This window comes from Gavialis gangeticus, unplaced genomic scaffold (genome assembly GCF_001723915.1).
Source record: "Gavialis gangeticus isolate Ggan-Ray unplaced genomic scaffold, GavGan_comp1, whole genome shotgun sequence".
Taxonomy (NCBI): Eukaryota; Metazoa; Chordata; order Crocodylia; family Gavialidae; genus Gavialis; species Gavialis gangeticus.
Window position 1 is genome coordinate 29130219 of NW_017729033.1, and position 22673 is coordinate 29152891.

Below are 22673 nucleotides of genomic sequence, written 5' to 3' on the forward strand. Positions count from 1 at the left end.
CCCCCCCCCCCCCCATCTTGGTTGACAGTCCAAATAAGACGCTCCAAAAAGAGGAAAACTGGTATTAAATAGCTACCTAATATACACACACATACTACAGGATGTGCATGTGTCTGTCTAGATATAATCTCACACACACAGAAAGGTCTCTGTTTGCTGAAGTATTCATACAGGAAAGATAAATATGAGATTAAAAAACAAAATCTGAGGGTATAAATTAGAGGCAAGGCAACTGAAAGAATGCAGAGCTGTAAATGCTTACATGTCTCCCTTAAAAGATACACAAAAAGGTAAACAGGTATTAGCTTAGCCACTGTAAAATCAAATATAACAAATTATAGACAGACACCTGATGATGAATATTTACAACCTGGCCTTAACTCTACTTCATTAGTTACTGTCTGAACAATTACTATACATTAGACACTGCAAAAAAATTACAATATCAGTTTATGAAAATGTACCTTGGTTTAGAACTTATTCTGATGTTGGAACCTTTTTAGCAAGAAAAAAATAAAAGCATGGAAAATATTTTAAATAAGTATGCACTTACATTCACTGCTTACTAATCGCTCCAGCATTCTCCTTTGCTTCTGTACAGATTTGGGGACTGGGCCAGGTTGTTTTTCACCACCTGCTCAAAAACAAACATTTGCAAAAAGTCAAAAAAAACCTCACAAAGGTGAACAAATCTGAAACATGAAGAAACCTATGAAGACAAAATGCCGTTAGCAAAAGCTGCAATATATGTAGAGACATAACACCTCAAAACAAATGAGAAACAGGTACATACAGAGATATATGTTATTAGGCCTTGCTATAACATACCCTAGAGGGACAAGGTATTGGGGCACAAACAAATCTTCCTCCAGAACCATCAAGGAAGTTACAAATGCATGCCCAATGCCCAACTAGAAGCAGAGTAAGGATCTGCTGTACTCCTTGAAGGTTTTGGATAGGCAGTATGGAAAACAAAACTTATGTTAAAGGCAAAACCATTTCACCAAGTGCTTTAAGTAAAAAGAAAATGGCCCTAACACTCCATTTTTATCTTAAAGTGCCAGAAGAAAATGGACTAGCGTTTACTATATATAATAAAAGTACACTGACTTAACTAGTAAATTCATGCACCTAGCAGGAAGGTCAGGGTTTTTTTAATAACTAAAATTAGTATAACTAATACATACATGAATAACTAATTAAAAATTACCTTTTTTCTAGGGATATTCACTTTTGACTTTATTTCTAGTCTGATTTGTGTAGATTCTTGATCTATACAAATCAAGATTTGAGGTAGCACATTAAATATATTTTGGGGGGTACCATGCAAATAACTGATAATGTGTTACACAACACAAAGTTGTTAGTGTGATTTTTCCTGAATAGGCTGCACACATTTTATACATTTTGTTTATTGACTTTACAGTCATTTAAGGTTTTAATTCGAGTTCAGCTTTTCTTTTTAATACACTAATACAATATAGAGTTTCTCTCTCTCTCTCTCTTTTTTTTTTTTTAATACTGACCTTCACCATCAACTTGCCCAACATTCTCGAGTAGTTCAGAAACTGCTAACTGCTTCTTCTTCTTTGGATTTAATCTCCAATACATGACTAAAGCAGCTTTTCTCACTGCTCTCTCCAAATCAGTCTCAGATGATAATTTTTTCACTTCTTGCTCATTCTCAAAAGTGATGCCTCAAGAAAAGAAAGCATATTAGAGATCATTAATTCCATATCCCGGAAAAAAAATGATAGACATGCTTACTATTTATTATTGTTTTCAGTTTAATTTGAAATTTTTGGACAAGCTGCTTCACATTTTCACTCTTCAAGTAAAGTAAGTTTTTCTTATGTTCTTCTGTGCCTATAGCTTGCCAACTAAAATTATATGGACCTTAACCTTATGTTCTATTTTATAGATGTCTTTGGGGAATAATTTATGCAAAGAGTTTGCAATCTAAAGCCCGTAACACCCATTCAAGTGAAAGATCGTAGCAGGATAGATCACTCAGCATAAAAACAAGTAGATAATTCATGAAAAAATGGATTTTAAGAAGAGCCTAGATCCCTAACAGACAAGAGAGAGACTATTCCAAGCGTAGAATGTGGCATGAAGTAAGGCATGAATGTTAAAGTGGGAGAAGGTTTCAGGGAATAAAGGAAGAGGGAGAGGGGCAGGAGAATAAAATAACAGCAGATCTGAGGGTGGGGTGTGATTGTACAGGGCTTTAATGGCAAGCAGGAGGAGTTTCAATGAGAGGTGATAAGGGGCAAGAATCCAATGAAGAAATTGACTGTTACCAACATTATTATGAGCAGAATGAATATAATGTTGTCTTTTAAATTAGTGAACCTAATAGGCTATCAGCAGCTGTTCAAATATGCGTTTATTCTGAGTGAATTTTTAACTCATCTTCCTTCAGTCCTTAAGTGGAGAGGGTTTGCAGTTAAAAGTAAAGAGCAAGGAGTCACCCCCCTGAAGAACACATACCTCTTCTATCTGCTAGGCACCTACGCAACAGTTTAACAGCTTCCCTTCGACCCTGCTTAGCAGCAAGAATCAGCCAATCAACAGCACTACAGTTATTGAGTTCTTCATCCTGTTCTTCTGCTAACTTCAAGAAATGTTTTCCCACCTAGAATAAATTGCAAATAGAATCCAGTAAATTATTTCAATAGTCAGTTAAACACTTTATTCTCTCAGCTAAATTTGGCAATATCTTTGGAAAGGAGGCCAAGTGAGCAGTGCTCAATACTAAGAAGCATCGTTGTAAGCTGTCCTCAGAAAAATGGCAAGAGACTGAGGACTGCTTCCAAAGCCTGGTGGAAGCAGAAGCAATGAGTGATTTCTGTGCATTTGGTCAAGTCAATATCTTAGTTCACATTGCCTAAGCACATCTAGATACAGCACTCATGTAGTGAAGTTGGCCCAAAAGGCTGTCACCTGACCTGCAGGGCTTCCACAGATCCATACGTTTGGTGATGGAGGAGAGGTGGCAGCTCTAACTGCCCTGGCTTCCAGATTTGGCAATTGACATTGCCACCTTTCCAGACTTGTGGGGGGACCCCTGTGGGCTTGATGACATGGCCCTAAGCACAGGGTTGTGCTGCATCCAAATCCGGTAAGCAGACCCCTTGCTGAATCAGGCCTGTGAATGGACTCCACCTGCAAGATGAACCCCACGTCACTCACCCAACCTGGGGGGCCAGAAGGTTGATCACTTCTGAGCTAGTCCACGTTATACAATATTCATCAGAACAATATTGCTAGATTAACTTCAACAATACAAAATAAATTGTCATAAATTATCATCTGAACCCCTGCCTATCTGCAGAGGGCCTTGATGTGGAAAAAAAAACAATGGGCATGGAAATGCTTGACTCCTAACGGCGATGGTGTGGCAAGCGAATATGATTAATAGTAAGAGAATGTCATAATGACCACCTCAAAATGACTGAAAAAACAAAGCAATTCAACCACTATAGCCTGTTAGAATACTAGAATATAGAACAAGTTAGCAGAGCAATTTATTGGATTTTTAGTATTGGAAAAGAAATGAAAAGCGTCATATACAAGTGTCACAGAAGGGAACATTAATATGGTAAGCACAAACACATTTCTATGATTGCACAGAACAGTTTTATCCTACCAACACATGCATATGTAGCTTTCAGCACCACTAGAGATGAGGTTGAAGATGACTTCACTTACAGCCATAGGAAATCAACATTATCCTGGTGTAGACAGGCCCTCTGGGGAATGATTTCCAGTCACTTATCTTACCAGGTTCTCTTCTTTTTGTCAATGAATGGATCTTAAGTTTTTTGTGAAGGGAAAAAATAATGTGATCTATTGTAAAGCCCAAATAATGAATGCTTCAAACTACCTGTTTTCCATTAATTCAATAATCATCAATATCAACAGTTAAGTTGAATATATTGAAAAAATGAATTCAAAAGAATAGTTAGCAATTCATAAAAATTACTAAACATTCCCACCTCACAAAAAACAAAATCTCCCAAACCTGAACCTCTTTTGGAGAGTTATCAAATCAGACACGGGCCTGATCTGGGTTCTGAAACTGGGTACCCACAAGTGGACACGACACCATCTCAGAACCCCACTAAACCACAGTGATCTAACTGCAGGATCAGGGCCTTAGTGATTAAATATAGAGTTGAAATTAGCAAAAATATACAAGATAAGACAGCACTTGCATCAAATAAAGTAACCTAACAATCCCTGAGCATGTCTCATTTCAATGAAATGGATATTATGCAGATTTAAAAACATTTCGGGCAAACACCATGGAAAAATTAAATATTTTAGCTTAGGTACAAGTACAGGTACACTAGCCATTTCTTATTACTTCACTGCAAATATACTGTCACTTACATTTATAAAAAAAGTCATAACAAATTGAAGCAAAGCCTCCAACAAGAATGGCTGTACCTACGGTATGTTTCTAGTTCTAGCCATCAGGTTTTTGACCATATCTAGAAAAGCCACCGAAGTTAACAATGCAACTCCTTTACTTTGCAGAAATACCTTAATCGCAAGTCAAAACACAGACAGAAATCATCAAGTTCTGGAATTAGCCATACAATGGGCCATTCCTGAGAAAACCCACAATCCAATCTTTGGCCATATGATGGAGCTTGCTGTGGAAACTGCACATAGCCACCTCCTGAAGAATTTAAAATCTGATCACCCTAACCTTTTATCTGTTTTGATTCTTAAGATACATGTGACTTGTAGGTAGAAAGTTTTCACAGAACCCTCCCCCGAAGCAATACATACCATGGATATGAAACTGCATTGGAAGATGCTTGTGTTAGTTTTTGTTCTCCCCTTTCTGAGTAAGCACTGGGCAACAATGACTTTACATTAACATAGCGATAAACCTTTATTGTAAAACACTTGTGCAAAGATTACTGAAAATGAATGTGGCTTAAAGCCTTAGGTCCAAGATGATCATAGAATATTAACTGATGATCATCCCATATGATTTGGTTGCTTTTATATGAACTAAAGGATTTTCCCTAGTTATGATCATGAACTAAAATTAGAAAGCAGAAGTAACAGCTAGCATCAATTTAGCAATCTGCACCTTTAGAATGTTATTCTAAAAATGTGTCCACTCCTCGCTTTTGTGCCCTGTTAACAGAAGCAGAGATGTCTCAACTAGTCAGAGTGCAGCGATCCTGTAGTTACAGAACTGCCTCTTCTCCATTCTGCAGTTCCAACCGTGGGTGTTTCATTTGCATAATTGCTGTGCAGCTATTTCTCAATAAAGGTACTATATAAAATTCCCTGTTACAGGTTGACAGCCACTCAGAGGAAAGATGTTTGCATAATCACTAGTTGGTTATTTCTAAGTAACCTTGAAGTGTTTTGGGCAAGTGCCTGAATTTTGAGTGATTTCTTGTATTCAACTTTTTACCAAGTAAGCAAACAATGACAGCCAACTTCTCCTCCTCACTCCCCAGCTTCTCCTCCTCTTTCCGCAGAATGTGAACACTTCAACATACTCTTCCCTTCTATCCCACAGGGGGACTACCAAACTACAGAGAGGAAAGCTAGTCAAACATTAAGAAAAGACAAGGCATGCTGTTTTCCACCTTCCTTATATCTTGACCCAGCAGGACTCCGATTCCCTGAAAAAGATAACTTGTGACCATTCACAACTGCAGAATAAGCTTTGAAATGGAGTTGGCCCTCAACACATACTGCTTCATTGACCTGCAAGGAGCATCACTGACTTGCAAAGACAGGGCGGGTACATGGGGAATAGAGCCAAGAAAGGGGAATACATGACTCAATAAAAGCAGAGAAATTCAGCCATTTAACCTTTCAGGGTTTTGTTTGCATTTTTGCTTGTAGTCTTCATTGAAATAAATAAATAAATAAATAAATTGCACTGCAATATGTAAGCATGTAGTGTGTTTCTAGATAGGAAAGCAATAGCCACAGAGTGTTAAACTCCCCGATGGTATTGTTTGTTACCATATTCATTTGGATTCAAGACGAACTCCCCTCTTCTCCTTAGTTACCCTGGGTGAAAAAACCCTCTCATCCTGGATTCAAGTACAAGGCAGCAGGGAGACAGGCAGCTGTTGCAGCTCCAATTTCAGCCCCAACCCGGGATCAGGGTTGGAGCCACAGTCCAGCTCCCGGCTCCTGCAGCCCACCCTTTGTTCTTCCCCACCCACCTAGCCAGCAGCCCTCACTGCTGCCTCTGCTCCCCTAACACTAGTACAATTTGTAAATGTTAATGAACACTTTTCTGTTGAAAAACAGCTGCAGTGGTTTTCTTACCTGTTCCTACTGCCACATCTACTCTCTGCTGTTTCAGTTTTTTAAAAGTTAATAAATCTCACTGTAGAAGGGTCATCTGAGATGGTGATTTGATCCCAGTGCCATTCAGGCCTTGTCTAATTAATTAGTTCACTGACATGTCCCAAAACATTAATCTATTTATGCCCATATACACTCTTACTGAAAATACACTTGAACCCCTTCAGTGTTTGCTTGTACTGACTTAGGTTTAGCCAGCAGTTTATCAAGTTTTGTTAATGTGATTTAAGAGTATTAAACCACTTGTGTCTATACTAGGCATTTGTTCTAGATCAGCGGTAGTCAACCTGCTGGCCCCATGGGCCAGATGAATAGCATGAGGCCAGTCTATGGGCTGGATCCTGCAAGGAGGGGAGGACAGGGAATGGGGGTGAAAGCGGGGAACAGATCCAGCATGGAGTTGGCATGCAGGGTTGATCCATAGGTGTGATCAGGCATTCTGGCTCACCCCAGGTGCCAAATCCAGCCAGGAAGCAACTTAACAAGCTAGCACAACCTGGCACATGGGGCCATGTTGTCTGGCCTGCAGGTCTCCCCTTGGTCTCATGGTGGCAGGGGAGTGGTGACAGAGTTAACTGCCACAGTTCTGGAAGTTATAGCATTAATGCTGTTACCGCTCCCGTGCCGCCAAGTTTTCAGACCCACAGGAAGCCCTATGGGTCAGGTGACCCAGCTCTGTGGGAGAAGAGGTGGAGTTTTAAACTAATCTAACGGATCTGGCACAAAGGTTCCAGAACAGCAAAGAAAACTATTGACCAATACCCAAAATGTCACAATCAAGAATGTGAAGGTAACTAATTTTACATACAAACCCTAAATAACTAAATAGTAGCTAATTTCACTAACCAGATTTTTTAAAATATACTGATTCAGCATAAAATAAAAAATTATGACAAATCTCAATCTTACACTCAATAACACCCCTTCTAAATAGCCTCACATTGAAATTTACTCTGGCTGCAGATCTTTCCCTAAATAACATCTCAAGGTTAGAAATTTCGATCCCTTCACAAATCTTGACACAACTCTGACTGACTATGTTTACAGATTTCCAAAGGCATGAGATTAGTAATGAACAGTTACCATCTGCATTCTTCTTCAACTCATTGCATTAGCACTGGACAAAGACAACGTGGCAATTCCTGCTCAAAGAATGCTTATGATCTAAAACTATCTTTGACATCCATCCAAAAGGCTTACACAGAACCTGAACCTAGAAAATCTGATATCCTTCTTAAGGGATTATTCGTTTAAGAGAGTGGTGCTCAACATTTTGGCTCCATGGGCCAGATAAATTGGGTAGGGGACACCTGCAGGTCCTGGAGCTTCTGGGGTTGGTCCCTGGGACCCTGGCACCACTCCCTCCCACCCCACTGCACTGGGACTGGTCCCTGGAGCCTGGCGTCACCGCCTTTAACACCTGCAGCCTGAAATTGCTCCCCAGGGGCCCAGTGATCTCCCTTCCAATCCAGGCATGTTGGGATTTGTCCCCGGGGACTTGGTGCCAACCCCTCGCTCTAAGGTTGAATACTGGAGAGGCCAGAACTACAACCTCCCACCCATGTGTACTGGGATTGGTCCCTGGGGGCCTGGCACCCCCTCCCTAATGTGACCCTATATAGGGACTGTGCCCTAGGGCCCAGTGCCATCCCCTCCATGCCCACCATGTGTTAGAGATTGGGCTGAGGCCCAATGCTGCCCCTACGTGCTATGATTGGCCATGGGATCTAGCATGCAGGGCTCGGGATTTCCCACTGCTCTCCCACCGCCGTATTTCTGGACCTATAGGGAGCCTTGCAGGCTAGATGACGCAGGACCACGGGCTGGATCTGGCCTGCAGGTTGGGGTTGAGCACCAGTGCTCTAGCCCACCACACCGTTCAATGGCAACTCTGAACAGTATAAAAATTCTAACCAATGATAACATTAACTGAACAAACTTCAGAATAGTTTCCTAAATTTGGTTCACAACACTGCTAGATGGAGCTCTACCGACATTCAGACACGCTGCTCCCAGAACCCCATCCCAATCCGATTTCATTTGTATCCAACAGCTGCTTTACACAAACTTCTTATAATCAAGTTCAAAAGAACGAGACAAAGCACACAATATTACCTCAGTCTGTGCTTTTGGTTCTCCAGCTTTGGCTCTTTCAAGCAGTTCTTCAAAGAGTACTTCAGGTTCCTCCTTCCTGGCCTCTATAAAACAATCCAGAAACACTGTGCTTTACTAACAATATTCAATCTTCTGGAGTCCTTACTGTATTTGGCTGGAAAACTGAAAAAGCATATATAAACCTAGCTAACAATTACAGCTGTATTTATTCAAACCTTAACAATATTTACCATTTTAAAAAAGATTGTAAGATAAATAAAATAATTTAACATAATATTAACCAAAATCTCTCTCAAAATCCAGGGCAGGGTGGCACCTTAGAGACTAGCTTATTCAGAAAGGCATTTCATAGGTGATAGCCTGCTTCATCAAATAGTCTTTAAGGTGTCACCCTGCTCTGCCTTCTGCCTCACTTCAGACTAACATGGCTACTTCTCAGAAAATCCAGTTACGTTATTTGAAAACACTTACAAATATGAACATGTACTTTAAGCATTTTCTTAACTACTTATGAAATGTTATTAAAGATGTTAAGGCCTATTGTAGGACCTACTGTAGGTTAGTAATATTGTTGTTGTTGTTTAAACCCAGCTGGGGGAAAAAAAAAGTTCTTGAATCTTTGGTCAGGAGTCCGTGTATTTTTCAGGGTAGAAAAATAGAGGTCAGAGAGGTCTTGAATCACAGGAGAAGGAGGCTATTCATCAAAGCACATTCTGCATATGTGAAAGGTCAGCTGCTTAATCCACATAGTAAAAGAGGGCTCAGGATCACCAAGTCTTTTTAATGACTCAGCGTTTTGTATTCAGTTCGATGTTTACCCGGCTCCTCTTCTTTCACGTACACTAGATCAAAAATATGTTAGATAGCTGCTTTTTTTGGAATGAACAGCATGCTGCCCCCCACAACACACGTCAGTGCCCAGTCATAAAAAGGTCTTTGCATGATCTTAGCTCATTGCATGTTAGGAATCTCAAGACCTTTCTATGATTTTATGACCCAGTTTGCCCCCATTTCATGGAAAAGGTGGAGACTAGTAGAACTACCACCGTTCAATTTTGAAGCTTCCTAATATTATGTTAAAATTTGTGATAGTTTGTTAAAAGTTTCAACATGAACAATTTAGATGCAAGTGGGAGACAGACTGTAGGGAAGAGAAGACCGGGAAAATTACCATCTATTCACCAGAGTAAGTAAAGCACCTTTACCAACCAGCTTACAACTGTAGCCTCAAGGAACATACAAGGATGCAGATCTAAAAAGCTCCAAAGCCTGAACTCTACCACTCACACTGCAACACAGTTAGCAAACACTAAACTACACTGGGTAGGCTACATAGTTTGGCTATGAACAGAATGAGAAAACAGGGTTAGTAATGATGCTTTACCCATCATATGAAACTGATTTAGAAAAATGTGCTGGCATGTGCTCAAAATTAATTTAGTCTTGTCTACATATGAGCAGTGATAATGCAGGAGATCCAGTCAGTAGCTGAGGTAAATGAAGCAGTATTTTATAATCCATTATTCTCAAAGGGCAGAGGGCAGGGAATAGAAGAACAGAGTTTCAAATTAGTCAAAAAGCTCCCAAACAAACAAGGTTTCATCCCTTCTTTAACCTCTCTGATACTGGGACCATTTCCCAACAAGAGCTGGCAACAAGTCAATCGTTTCATTTAAATGGATATATTTTAACAAGAGCAAACCATGAAGTAATTATTCTCCTCTGCCACCTCACTTGTCTCTGCCACGTTCTATCTGGTAGAATTTCTAGGCAAGAACATCAGAGTTGCTGTGTAGGGAGTCAGACCATAGGTCCATCTCGCCCAGTAACCAGCACCACATGGTAGCAGAGTGGATGCTGAAAGGGAGAGTGAACAGGGTTTTTTCCACTGTTTCTCTCACCTGCACCCCCCCGCATTTAAGATCTAGGAAGTTCTGACTCAGAGGATGTACCTGTAACTCCCGTGTTCAATAACGACTGATGTACCTTTCCTCCAAGAATCTGCCCAATCCCTTTTTTTCTTATACCAGTTTATAGCGTTTCATGTGGCTAGAGAGTACACATAAATTAATCACCCTTGGAGTCCTATTTTAGGGCACTTCAAAGATTACTGCAAAGCAGACAAATACTCCCAATGAAAGTACCCTTGTCTTATGAAAAAACAGTGGAACTGAACTCTAAAATAAAAGGAATCTGTTTCCAGATAACAATCCTCAATCCACAGCACATCACCCCGGGCTCTCTGCTTTTAAGGGGAAGTTGCATGATTTTGGGGGTGGAGGGGAACAGAACAAGAGTGTTATTGACTTAGCTCAATGAAAAGACTAGTTATGTCCTATTTTTTAAAATTAACAATAAGAGAGCAGAAAGGACAAAAAAAACCCTCAACTTTATTTTAAATCCTTATTTGCAGTAACAGTAGTCACCCCTACAGACTTTCCTTTCAGTTTTTTTGTATACCTTGTGACACTTACAGGGAAAAGTGCAATTACTATAGTACTGTGATTTATTTGTCTAAAAACAAACTGAAAACTGAAAAAGAAAAGTATAGTTCAGAAACCATTAAAAGGCAAAGTATAATAACATTTCATGGTTAGGAAATTCCCCAAACAAGTAAAGAGATGAATAGAGACTTTACAAAGGCTATGTAATGGAGCTAGAGGTGATATTATAGTCCAGGTGTCCTGACTCACTATTCTATTCTCCCCCAATAGGCTGCTTTGAACCTTATTTCAAATAAACGTTGCAAGATATTTTGCCACCGACATATGGCTTATAAATATAACTTTCCTTTGCTTAACATTTGTTGATCATGTTCTGAAGTAATAGGACAGTGGTTTAAAGCATGTATTGGAGAAACTAATTTAGCAAAGTTGAAAGTCTTAATAAGTAGATTTAGCGTAACATCAGTGTCACCAGGGATTGCAATATCTTTCCTTACGCTGAGCAGACAGAGGTAGCTAGGGCCTGTGGAATGGGCACCTGAAGGGCAAGTGGAATGAAATGATTAAGTGTCAAGGGTTCAAGATAGGTGCTTGCCAGATCTGTTTACTCTCTCACAGGATCTCAGTCAAACGTAGAAGCTAAAAGCATTGTTGAGTATTTTAGAAGCAGGTTGAGCAACACAAACAGCAGCTTCCATCAATTAAGATTGAGATTGGAAAGACCAATACCACACACAAACAAATATGCCAACCTTAAAAAGGCTAAGTGAAAATTTGTAACTTATTCTCCTTTTTTAACATGTTTAGTTAGAAAACCTCTTGATACATATTCCTCCCACATAAAAGTAAAGCAGTGGGAATACTGTCAAGTAGAAGCTTTTGCCTCTCTAAAAACAAGGATGTCTTTTTAATGTCAAAATTCACCTTATCTTGAATATGAAAATTTCCACAAGAGAGAAGCATTCATCTTATGATACTTCATGCATTTTTTTGACAATTAAAACAGGCTGTTTACTGGCTATAAAAATGTAGAAACAACAGACACATTTATCATTTACCATAGTAACAGATAAAGTTATCAGTTATTTAGTTTGCAAGAGCTAGTCATTCAAGGGACAGGGTGCAAGTGAAGACATGCAAATCTGAACTTGCAACATAAACATAAAATAAGACACAAAGCAAGCAGGAAGAACAGGAAAAGTACCTGGAACTTGGGGAGGCATTGCTAAACTGTGGCTCTGCACAGTTACCTTTGGAAACTCATTCAGGCCCTCTGTGGTTCAGTTTTCAATATATGAAACCAGATCTTAGGAAAGTAGGGCTGAAGGGACCTTACAAGATCATCTAGTCCACGAGAGGCTCAAGGCAGGATCACCCCCGACTAAATCATCCCAGTCAAGTGCCTGTCTAACCTACTCCTGAAAATAATAATCATCATCATCAAAATTCCCAGTCATGTTCCAGACTATAGCTTGCTCTTCCTATTTGCTGGGAATTGTAAACTAGTCCTAACAACTGGGTTTACTAGAGTTACATCCATCAGCTTAGCCATGCTTTGCACTGTTCTTTTAAGCAAATAGATTTATGAACAATTTCACTGTGGCATGCAACAGACTTTAAAGCAAGGCCGTCAAACTTACTTGGCCACACGAGCCAGACAGTCCAGAACCAAACCGTGGGGACTTCCTGTGAGCCGAATCTAGACCATGATAAGCTTTATGCACACTGGGCACCTATACACATGATGGAGCTCTGCTTTGATTCATGCTAATTAGCATGGGTTAGAACAGACTCTAGTAGTCCCTGCATCACGTGTATTCAGTGTCCCTGCATATCAAAATGGCGGCAGGGCCACTTTAAATAAAGTTTGTTGAACGATCCCTGGCACCATTTTGAAGTGCGGGATACTGCATACACATAACGCTGCAGGTGCTTTAATTAGAGCAGTTCTGTTAATTAGCACACATTGGAACAGACTTGCTTAATCAAGTTGGCTGGAGTGTGTTAATTAACATGCTCGAGCAGCCTGCTTGTCACATCTATTCAGCATCCCCACACTTCAAAATGGCGGTGGGGGTGTTAGAACTAAAGCTCATTGAACAAACTTTAGTTCAAGCACTCCCACTGCTAGTTTGAAGCACAGGATGCTGAATACACATGCACTGTGGGTGCTTTAATCAGAGTGGCTCTTGGAGCTGCTCTAATTAAAGCCCCCCCGCCCCCCTCCATCCTGGAGCATGTGTATAGGCACTCATAGGTATTGCATTAGGAAAAGTGCCTTGACGTGCCACAGAGCGAAGCAGAGGACTCCAAACCAAAAATCACAAGCCTCTACCAGCTAAGTCAAAGCACAACTTGTATTGCAATGAAAAAGGGGTAGGTTGTAATATCGTTAGGGTCAACTACTAGATGGAATCACACTCTTGTACAGATTAAGTCAATGTATTATGGTCACACACACACACACACACACACACACACACACACACCAGTCAAGCAGTGCAGCACGTTGGAGAATAGAAACTCCAGTAAGAAACAGTTTGATATGAGCATCAACTTGGAAACTAAGGCTACTTCTCAGACAGGAAGCAGGGAAGCAGTAAGGAAGACAAAATAGTCATTACAGAAGATAAGTTTTAAAGAAATTATAGGTTTTACAAGTGAATGTTAAAACCACATGGAAAATGATGCTATTGAACAAAAGATTTATACTTTAGGTGACACCCACACAAAGTATATGAAGGAAACCTGTGAGGCATACACATTTTCTATGATCACGACTACAGGCACTGATGTGGGCACAGAGGAGAAAGTGACAAGGACTTTCAGGGGGAGGAGGAACAAATCTGTTTGGAAGAAAAGATTTTAAATGGTAAAACATGAAACGAAATTTCTGTACTTGCTTTCACATTTTTACATTAGACAGGCATAGCCAATGAAAAATAAGAAAATCAGGAATGTTCATATCCATACATGTGGGCAAATCGAGGCCCCCGCAGTAAAGGAGGGAGTGGGGCAGAGGCAGGCACTGCACAGATGGGGTGGGGCACGGGACAGAGCCACAAGCGACTCATCTAGGGGGTGTGGGGAGAGCGGGACAGCTTCTGGCACTGCATACACCCCAGAACAGTATGGAGGACATGTGCCTCCGGATCTACACACAGGGCTAGGGCAGGCTACTGCTGCAGGCTGGCACTGAGGCAGTGGTGCTGGAAGGGAGGCTATGAGGGGGGACTGCAGCCACCCCTAAATTCACCGTAGCCTCCCACCCCCATACCAACCCCAGCCCCACCCACCCCAAGCACAGCCCCAGCCCCCGGTGGGAAACGCCTTGGCCTCAGCCCAAAGTGGCAGCCTGCCCTTGCCCCACATGCACACCCGGGGGCACATGGCCCCCATGCCCTCCCAGGGTGCGTGCAGTGGTGGGAGCCACCCCTCCCCCCAGAAGAGCCACTTGCAGCTCTGTCCCATGTCCCGCCCCACCTGTGCAGCACCTGCCTCCGCCCCAGCCCTTTCTCACCGCTGGGGCCTCAATATGCCACTCCCCATGCCTCTTCCCTCACAACAGACTTACCAGCTGAACCCGGCTGCTCTCCACACTGCTGGGCTGCATTCCTGGCTGCCTACATGCTACGCTGTGGCTGCACACATGCACGGATGCTTATCGGTGACATTATCAGCCACATGAGCCAAAAAAATCCAAATGCTTATAGTCTCAATTTTCCTTATATCGGTGCCGATCTGATGTAGGACTGATGTATTGGTGCACCTCAATTTCCAACTATTTGGAGTTGGTCTAATAAAAGATATCAGAATTACCCAAAGAACCTTGTCTGTCTTGGGCAGAGTAAAGAATTTTCCATAGAATCATAGAAAATTAGGGCTGGAAGGGACCTTAGGAGGTCATCTAATCCAACCCCCTGCTCAAAGCAGGATCATCCTCAGCTAGATCATTCTAGTCAGGATTTTGTTGAACCAGGCTTTAAAAACCGTAAAGGACGGATATTCCACAACCTCTTTCGGTAGCCTCATTGCCAAAGACAACTGTAGTAGGGTGCAAGGCCTGGGGCAAAACAGTCTACGTGGGGCCTGGACATGGCAGCGGGGTGGAGGCGGGGGGGGGGCAGCGAGCAGCCAGACACGAAGCCAGCCTGGCTCCATGGGGTCCAGGGCAGTCGCCCCGATTTCCTGCTCCCCCCCTCCCCCCGGGATGGTCCTGCTCATTGCATTTGTTCTCCCCAGTAATACAAAAGTCCCTCTCTCAGAAGCCGAGCTGGAAACCTGCTTCTTGAGTCAGGATCACCAAACAACCAGCTAGGGTTGGGGACTGACAGGCCAAGGGTGTCAGAGTGGAAAGAAGCCACACCCAGGTGGTTTCTGGGGACATGCTCAAGAGACCAGACAAGGCCACCACAGTGGTCCTGAGCAAGCACCACCCTAGGGAGATTCTCTGACAGTCCCACCGTTTTGGGCACACTGATCTCCAGTTCTTGAACAGAGATTTCTTTACTTATGGAAGAACCTCCCTTCCAGTTCTACCCAGATTTGAGAGAAAAAGAAATTTCTGAAAAAACAAAACAAAATAAAATACTAGACAAATAGTATTGCTGAAAACATAGTTACAAAATACATATAGCAGGAAGAATTTGAGATATATTCCTTTGGGGAGTTAGAGACTGCAAAGGTATAATTTAAAATGGTTCTTTTTGGTGCAGATTAAGACTATTATCAGTGCGCTTTTTACAAAGTGATCTGTACATTTTGTAACAAAAATTAGTGTTCTAATTGCTTTTAAGTGTCATCATATTGTACTACTAAGTGTTCACTGTTCTAAAGAGCTACTTTCAGAATCTCTAGAGAACGACTCCTACTAACTTTCCACAAGCTGGAAAGAGTTCTCTGCTATTCTGTGTAGTGCTTATGTAGGAGTGAAGTATTTAAAAGAACTGATGTTACATTTAAAAGCAGATCTTAGGCGTTCTGTTCCTATACATGCTGTGCTCCTACACAGAACTAGGATAGCACGTACACAAAGGATCTCATCAGAGATGGCAACAATATTTTTGCAAAACATTTTTTCTGTTTTACTTGCTTTAACCTTGAGCCTGCTAGCAGCCAGTATACAAGGGTACAAGCCTTATATCTACTCAGAGACTCAGTCATTTCAATGGAACTTTGCATGAGCAGAGGTCTACCAATACAGATCTCACTGCAAAATAAGGTCTATACATTGTGTGCATGTATAATAAATAATACACTAAAAGCCGTATTATCCAGCACCTTAGAAACTGGCATGCTTCATTAACCGGCATGCCAGTCGACATGGCAAAAGCGAAACCAGAAGTGCCCACCAGCCCGGGGTAAAGCAGCCTGCGTGGGGCCCCCCTCCCACCCTGTCCCCCGGCACACTGACGCTAAGGAGAGGCAGCAGCGCACCACTCATGTAACTGGCATATCTGGTTATCTGGCACCTCCCATTCCCCATGGGTGCCGGATAACAGAGCTTTTGCTGTATATGCTGTATAGGGGTGCACTGATAAAAGATTTTTTTTGGCCGATACCAATGGCCAAATATTAATCAGGCATATCGGCCAATATTGATCCAAGAGCCAATATGCAGCCTGGCATCTTAGAGAGCAGCATCCGGCTGGTAAGTCTGTGGGGGAGAAGGGGCGTGGGGCAGATTGAGGCCCCCACAGTGAAGGAGTGAGTGGGGCAGGGGCAGGCAGGTGCTGCCTAGCCGGGGTGGGTCACAGCCTAGGGTGGCTCATCTGGGAGGGCATGGCAGGTGGGAAGGGAGGCTGTTCCTAACCACTACATGCACTCCCACGGGACGCATGGCAGGCACGTGACCCCCATATTTGTGCAAGGGGTGAGGGTGAGCTGCCTACTGTGGGCTTGGGGCCTCTTCCTGGCATGGGAGCTGGTCTGAGACTGCGCTCAGGGAGGTCAGGGTGGGCAGCGACAGTGCTGGGAGGGGGGTATGCGGTGGGCTATGGCCACCCCAAAATTCACTTTAGCCCCCCTCCTAGTGCTGCTGCCACCCTCCTTGCCCCAACCCCAAGCACAGCCCATCCCAGCCCCCCCAGCAGGAAGAGGCTCCAACAGGCAGCCTGCCCTCATCCCATGCACAAATCCAGGGTGCACATGCTCCCCATGCCTCTCCAGGGAGTATGCAAAGCAGCTGGGAGCTGCAACCCCCCCACCCTGCTAAGCCACCTGCAGCTGTTCTCTGCCCTGGCTAGGCAGCACCTGCCTCTGCCCCTGCCCTAGCCCTACTGTCTCCCTCACCATGGGAGCCCTGATTTGCTCCCCCCATGCTCCTTCTCCCCACCACATACTTATTAGCCGATGCCGCTCTCCAAGATGCTGGGCTGCATTCCTGACTGTGTACCTGGTAGCTGCGCACATGCACGCAGCATTTATCGGTGACATTATTGGCTACACTGGCCTAAAAAAGCTGATTGCCGACATTGGTGCTGATATGATATGAACTGATATATGGGGGCACCTCTAATGCTGTAATATAATAACACTGTACTGCACGTTTACAACTTCAGCCCCATGTTATCGGAATAAGTAAGATTATCTACAATCATGTAACAATTAAAAATCGATAAACTCTTTATTTAATATGGGCAAACTTAAATTCTTCCTAAGTTTACCGAGGCATTTATTTGCCAATACAAAGCAAAAGGAATGTAGCTTAATAGGCACTGCTTAATGTACTGATAAACACAGATGGAAATAAGAGTTTTTTCTATTATGAGGGCTATAGCTAGTCTGACCATTAAGGCACTATTTCAACTTGTTGGTCAAATGCAACTGTTATTGTGAATGAAGTGTTTGCATGAGGAGTGTTGTCAGACATTCCTTATTCTGATGTGGTCATGTGGAACACACTTACTGGGCTACTAGAGGCCAGGAGTAAAACCATGCCTTCTCCAGGAGCAGTAATGTTTTGTGTTTATGTTAATCACCACAATTATGAATCATCAAGTCCCATTAACTTAAAAAAGAGCAACTTCCACACCCCCACAAAAATGAGTGTAAATCATGAGAATAGTAAAAAACACGTAGGTGGAAAAGTTAAATAGTGATAGTAGGGAGATTAATTATTTTAAAGTGGAATAAAAATGCAGTATTCTAATGATATTTCTTTCTAGTATAGCTACTGTTTTACAATGAACAACTGAAATCAGTTATAAATAATTGTGTGAAAGAATTATTTATAAAAAAATATGCTGTTCCTCGAGCAGAAATACTTCTCACCAAAGCTCTTGGTTTTTACATACTAGTTAAGTAAGTCTCTGATATAATCTAAAACATTAATTAAAAACAAATAAATTTGGTAATTTCTTGATCATAAGTCATTACACCTATTACAAAAAACAAACAGTTAAAATGCTGTAATAAAAGTTTGTGACAGAAGTCTTGCATTCTCCACATATACTCACAGATTAAAGCTAGAGAGAACCATAAAGATATAATGCAAGGGTTAGCAGCCTTTTGCCATTGTGGGCTGCTCTTTGCAATCAGGCCCCTGCCAGAAGTCCCTCCCTACCCTGGAGTAGCTAGTTGCCTGATCTCCATCTCCTCAGCAGCGAGGATAAGTGCATACAGGGTAAAGGATCAGGCTCCAAAGTGAAAGGGAGCACTACGGAGGGGATGGACAGCATGGTGCAGCTCCCACTTAATCCCCATGTAGCAAATCAGGCCTTTAGAGGGCCAGATTGATCCTCTTTGCACCTGGAAGCCATAGGTTGCCATCCCTGTTCTAGCATAACCTCAAAAATAACATCAGAGGAATTAAAAAAAGACAAACCAAAAAAAAATACAAAACCCCTTAATTGGAAGGATTCATTCTTCCTTATTGTAAAAGTAAACCTATCAAATCCAGTAACTTAGGGCAAAATCCACATCAGTCCCAGCAGTGACTAAACAGGAATATAAGCACTTAGGGTACTTATAGACATGCTTGGGGCTGGAGGGGGAGGGTGTTTTAATTAGAGCAGTTCCTGGAGAGCTGCTCTAATTAAAATGCCTCACCATCATGTGTGTTAAGCATCCTGTGCTTCAAAATGGCTATGCAGGCGCTTTAACTAAAGCTCATTGAATGAGCATTAGTTAAAGTTCCCCTGCAGCCATTTTGAAACACAGGACATTTAATACACGTGATGGTGAGACGTGCTGGAGCGCTCTAATTAAAACATTCTAGCAACTCACTTGATCAAGCCTACTCTGATGCATTCTAATGTGAATGCATCAGTGCACATTTATAGGCACACTTAAGTTCCAAAAAATAGTTCAGAGTGGTATGGATGCCATGACCACAAAACTCATTATGTATCCAAATTCATTTGGTGCCTCCTTATTGAACTGCTAAGATCCTTAGGAACCCATACTTAGGCTTCTGTATGTGCCTAGCCAACTAAGAGCTGCCTGAGATGCAGTAAAACCTAGAACAGAGGTGTGTAGGAACCAAAAACATGCTTACAGTAAAAACATATGTACAGTAAGATTAACCGTCATTCAAAAAAAACCAACAGATAATCGTGACTTCTGGTGTAAGTGCCTAACAGTTAAAGCACTTGCCCAAGAACTAGACATAGATTTTAGGCCTCTCTCAGTCTAAGGAGATTCAAATCCATATTTGTCACCTTTGTACCTGAACCACTAGACTACCAACAGGCCTCGAGGAAGGTGCCTTCTTGTTGAAGCTGGGCCACTGTGCAGAAAGGAACATCTAAGTGAAGGAGAGAGCACAGCAAGGAAGTGGGAGTCTGGTTGTTATGGGCTAACTGTTCTGGCACTCAGCTGGGAGGAGGGAGACCTGGGTATTAGTGCCTGCTTTAAGACTATTTCTGTTTGATAATCAATGACTGCCTAATATTAGACACAGCTCAGGAACCAGGGATGAGAAGCCTCAGAAGAGGGGTGAAATGCTCTGGATTCCAAGTGAACAGAGGCACCTAATTCAGAACTTGAGTCGGGTATCTAAGTCTCAAAGCGCACTGTCAGAAATATTTGTGACCAGCCCCTTGAAAGCACTCTACAGCCATGAATTGATAGAAGTACATGGCTGCAAAGCACTTCAGAAGTGCCCAACAGAATGACAAGTTAACCCTCATTCAGATGAAGGCTATCCAAAGCAGAGCACCTTCATCTAGCTTCTGTCAGTCCCTGTGCGTGAACAGGGCAGGGCTGATGCAGCCCACCCCACCCTGCCCCTGATGCTGTCTGCAGGATGAAAGAGGGGGTGGGAGAGGGCACTCTAGTCTGGCATTTGTCCAGCTTATCCAATCCACCTACTCCCTCTCCCCCTCCTGCCCAACAGCACAGACTGGGCAAACCTCAGACCTGAGCTCCCTCCTCTTCACCATCCCCCTTCCTATCCTGCAGAGGCGGGGAGGGCAGGGCAGGGGAGAGGCTGTGTGCAGACACACAGCCTCTCTTCTCCTGGATTGGCTCAAAGTAGAGCTCGATCTCCTCCCTTGGCCAAAAAGCGAATGTCTGTTGGGTCAGGGGGAAGGGGTAGGGAGTTGCTGTAACTCATGGCCCTGTCTGTGACGCACCATGAGTTATGGTGGGGAGCTGAACAGCTGTCAGTGCCCAAAGAGAGGCAGGACTCCAGATATACCCCTGTGCTTAGCATTTCCTGGTGCCATGTACCTTTAAGTACTCCAAAATAGCCTTTGGAGTCACCTAGCTCTCTTCCATTGACTCCTACCCTATCTATTTGCATCTGTGACCAGTTGCCAAATTTTCAGTGCCTAATCAAAGCAATCTACATGATTATGCATGTTAGCTATCAGCTTATAAAGGACATAAAAGCCCAGAGGGGGCAAAATGGTCACATACAAATGCATGCTGCTAGTTGTACTGCTGTGAAACTGACAGCATAAGTATTCCTCTGATCACAGCGGCACTGGGAAAATGACTGCTACTGTATTCCTCTGCAGTAGGACTATGTCCCAGAACTTGCCTTGAGAAAACTAGTAAACTGTGTTTAGTTTGAATACATTAAATACAAATGCGACATTAAACATTAGACTAGAGCTTTAACAAGAAGTCTCTTTGAAACCTGAACTGTTAAGAAGCTAAAAACATCTGTTCTTATATTATAGAGATTTCTATCTGGTTTTATTTAATAGCGTTCTGAGAAGTATAAATAACATAAAATTCCAGCTAAAATATTTACAAGTCCTGAGTCACAATGTTCCTCTCCTGTAAAATACACAAAACAACCATAGCTCTTTAAGTACATATAAAACTCTAAACTGAATGCATTAAGTTAGAACATTATGTGTAATGGTTAAATTAACAGAAAGATTTTATCCGATGCTTCAGGATTCCAGGACTATAACAACCAACGTGCATTTTTAACAGCAAGTACAGAAAACACCTTTCCCCACCTCTTCCTCTCCGATCCTGCTGACTGGTCAAAGCACAATGCTGATATTAGATGCGCCTTTTGCTCATATGCATGGGAATATGCACACCATACCCTGAATTTCTTAAGGAATTTGGGATTTGTTCTCCTATCTTCCCTACCACTGATGGGGAGGGTATCAGACAAGAATTGTTAGTAGAGAACACCCTACCAGCTAGACAGCTAGGTTCACAGGAACTACAAGGAAGATAAGTGTCCTAGATTAGCCAAAAGCTCAGTGTTTACAGTAGTCACCTGGAATGTAAGAGATCCAGGCTTAAAATAATGTTCTGCATGACTTGGAATAGCACTTGAACCATATTTCAGCAAGTGCCCAACCACCAGGCTATAGCCTATTCTGGGTTGAATTTCTCGGTCCCTCCTAAATAAGCTGTTTCACTTTGTCAGAATTAAATCTTCATTAGACCAAAGAACGTGTCCAAGACTTTAGCCTAGTGGCAAAGGTTCAGGTCACCCCTCTAATTAAATATTTACTTATTTATACGAAAGGTACACCTCACATCTCCTGCACCCTCTGTTAACTGTTTTAACCACCCAGAAAAATGTATTCTCTCAGTGTTCCCAAATATCCTTTGTCATATTCATCCTTGGCAAACATCTATGAACAAGCTTTACAGGCAGTAGAACATTCGTTTCATCCAGCTTGAAAATCCCGTTTTGGGGCTTTAAGTGGAGCTGGCATCTGATCAGCTACTTAACACTACTGCTTTGCAGGCACAAAATAACTCAAAGGAAGGAAAATTGGTGCCTGCAGTGTTAAATACAGCTGAGCTGTGGTTTTGAGGATCAGTCATACTGCAACAGTGGATTTAGATGCACTTAAGTCTGACATCTTCACAAATCACGCTCTGTAAGTTGTCAGTGGTCAGAACAGTGCATATTGATCCTAGTGGTCAACGTGCATGTTCTCCTTGCTACTGAGTACTTCTACTGCATCCTCCTTTTCTGAATAATGCCCAGATTCTCTTAAATCATTCTAGCACTCCTGTGAGTTACCAAGATGTATGCAGATGATTCATTGATTCCAAGCTCCAGAAGCCCTAATTAAAGGTGTAGGCACATACTTCACTGACAAATGTCCTCTAAAGGCCCATCTTAGCTCAATCCAGGATGAACTACTCTGGTTTTTAATATTTAATTAACTCCATTCCTCCCATTCTTAATGCATACCCGAATAGTGGTAATTTAATTTTTGCAGATGCTCTCCAGAAAAATCTAATAACTCTCTGCAGGGAGCGTATGTGTGTGCACACATCCAAGCACACAGATAGGCTATAGCAGAAGCACTCACAGATTCCAAC

The 22673-nt window shown here is 42.3% G+C and overlaps 1 protein-coding gene across 1 annotated transcript in view; it reads right to left on the bottom strand.

The window, feature by feature from the left end:
* WFS1 (wolframin ER transmembrane glycoprotein) overlaps positions 1-22673 on the bottom strand; it is a 42857-nt gene that overhangs the window by 8407 nt on the left and 11777 nt on the right. Inside the window, exons 3-6 of the mRNA XM_019526374.1 lie at positions 8476-8558; positions 2494-2638; positions 1527-1697; positions 554-634 (exon numbers count right to left, since the gene is read on the bottom strand). Of these exons, the coding sequence (XP_019381919.1) occupies positions 554-634; positions 1527-1697; positions 2494-2638; positions 8476-8558 (480 nt within the window). The remainder of the gene's footprint in view (positions 1-553; positions 635-1526; positions 1698-2493; positions 2639-8475; positions 8559-22673) is intronic.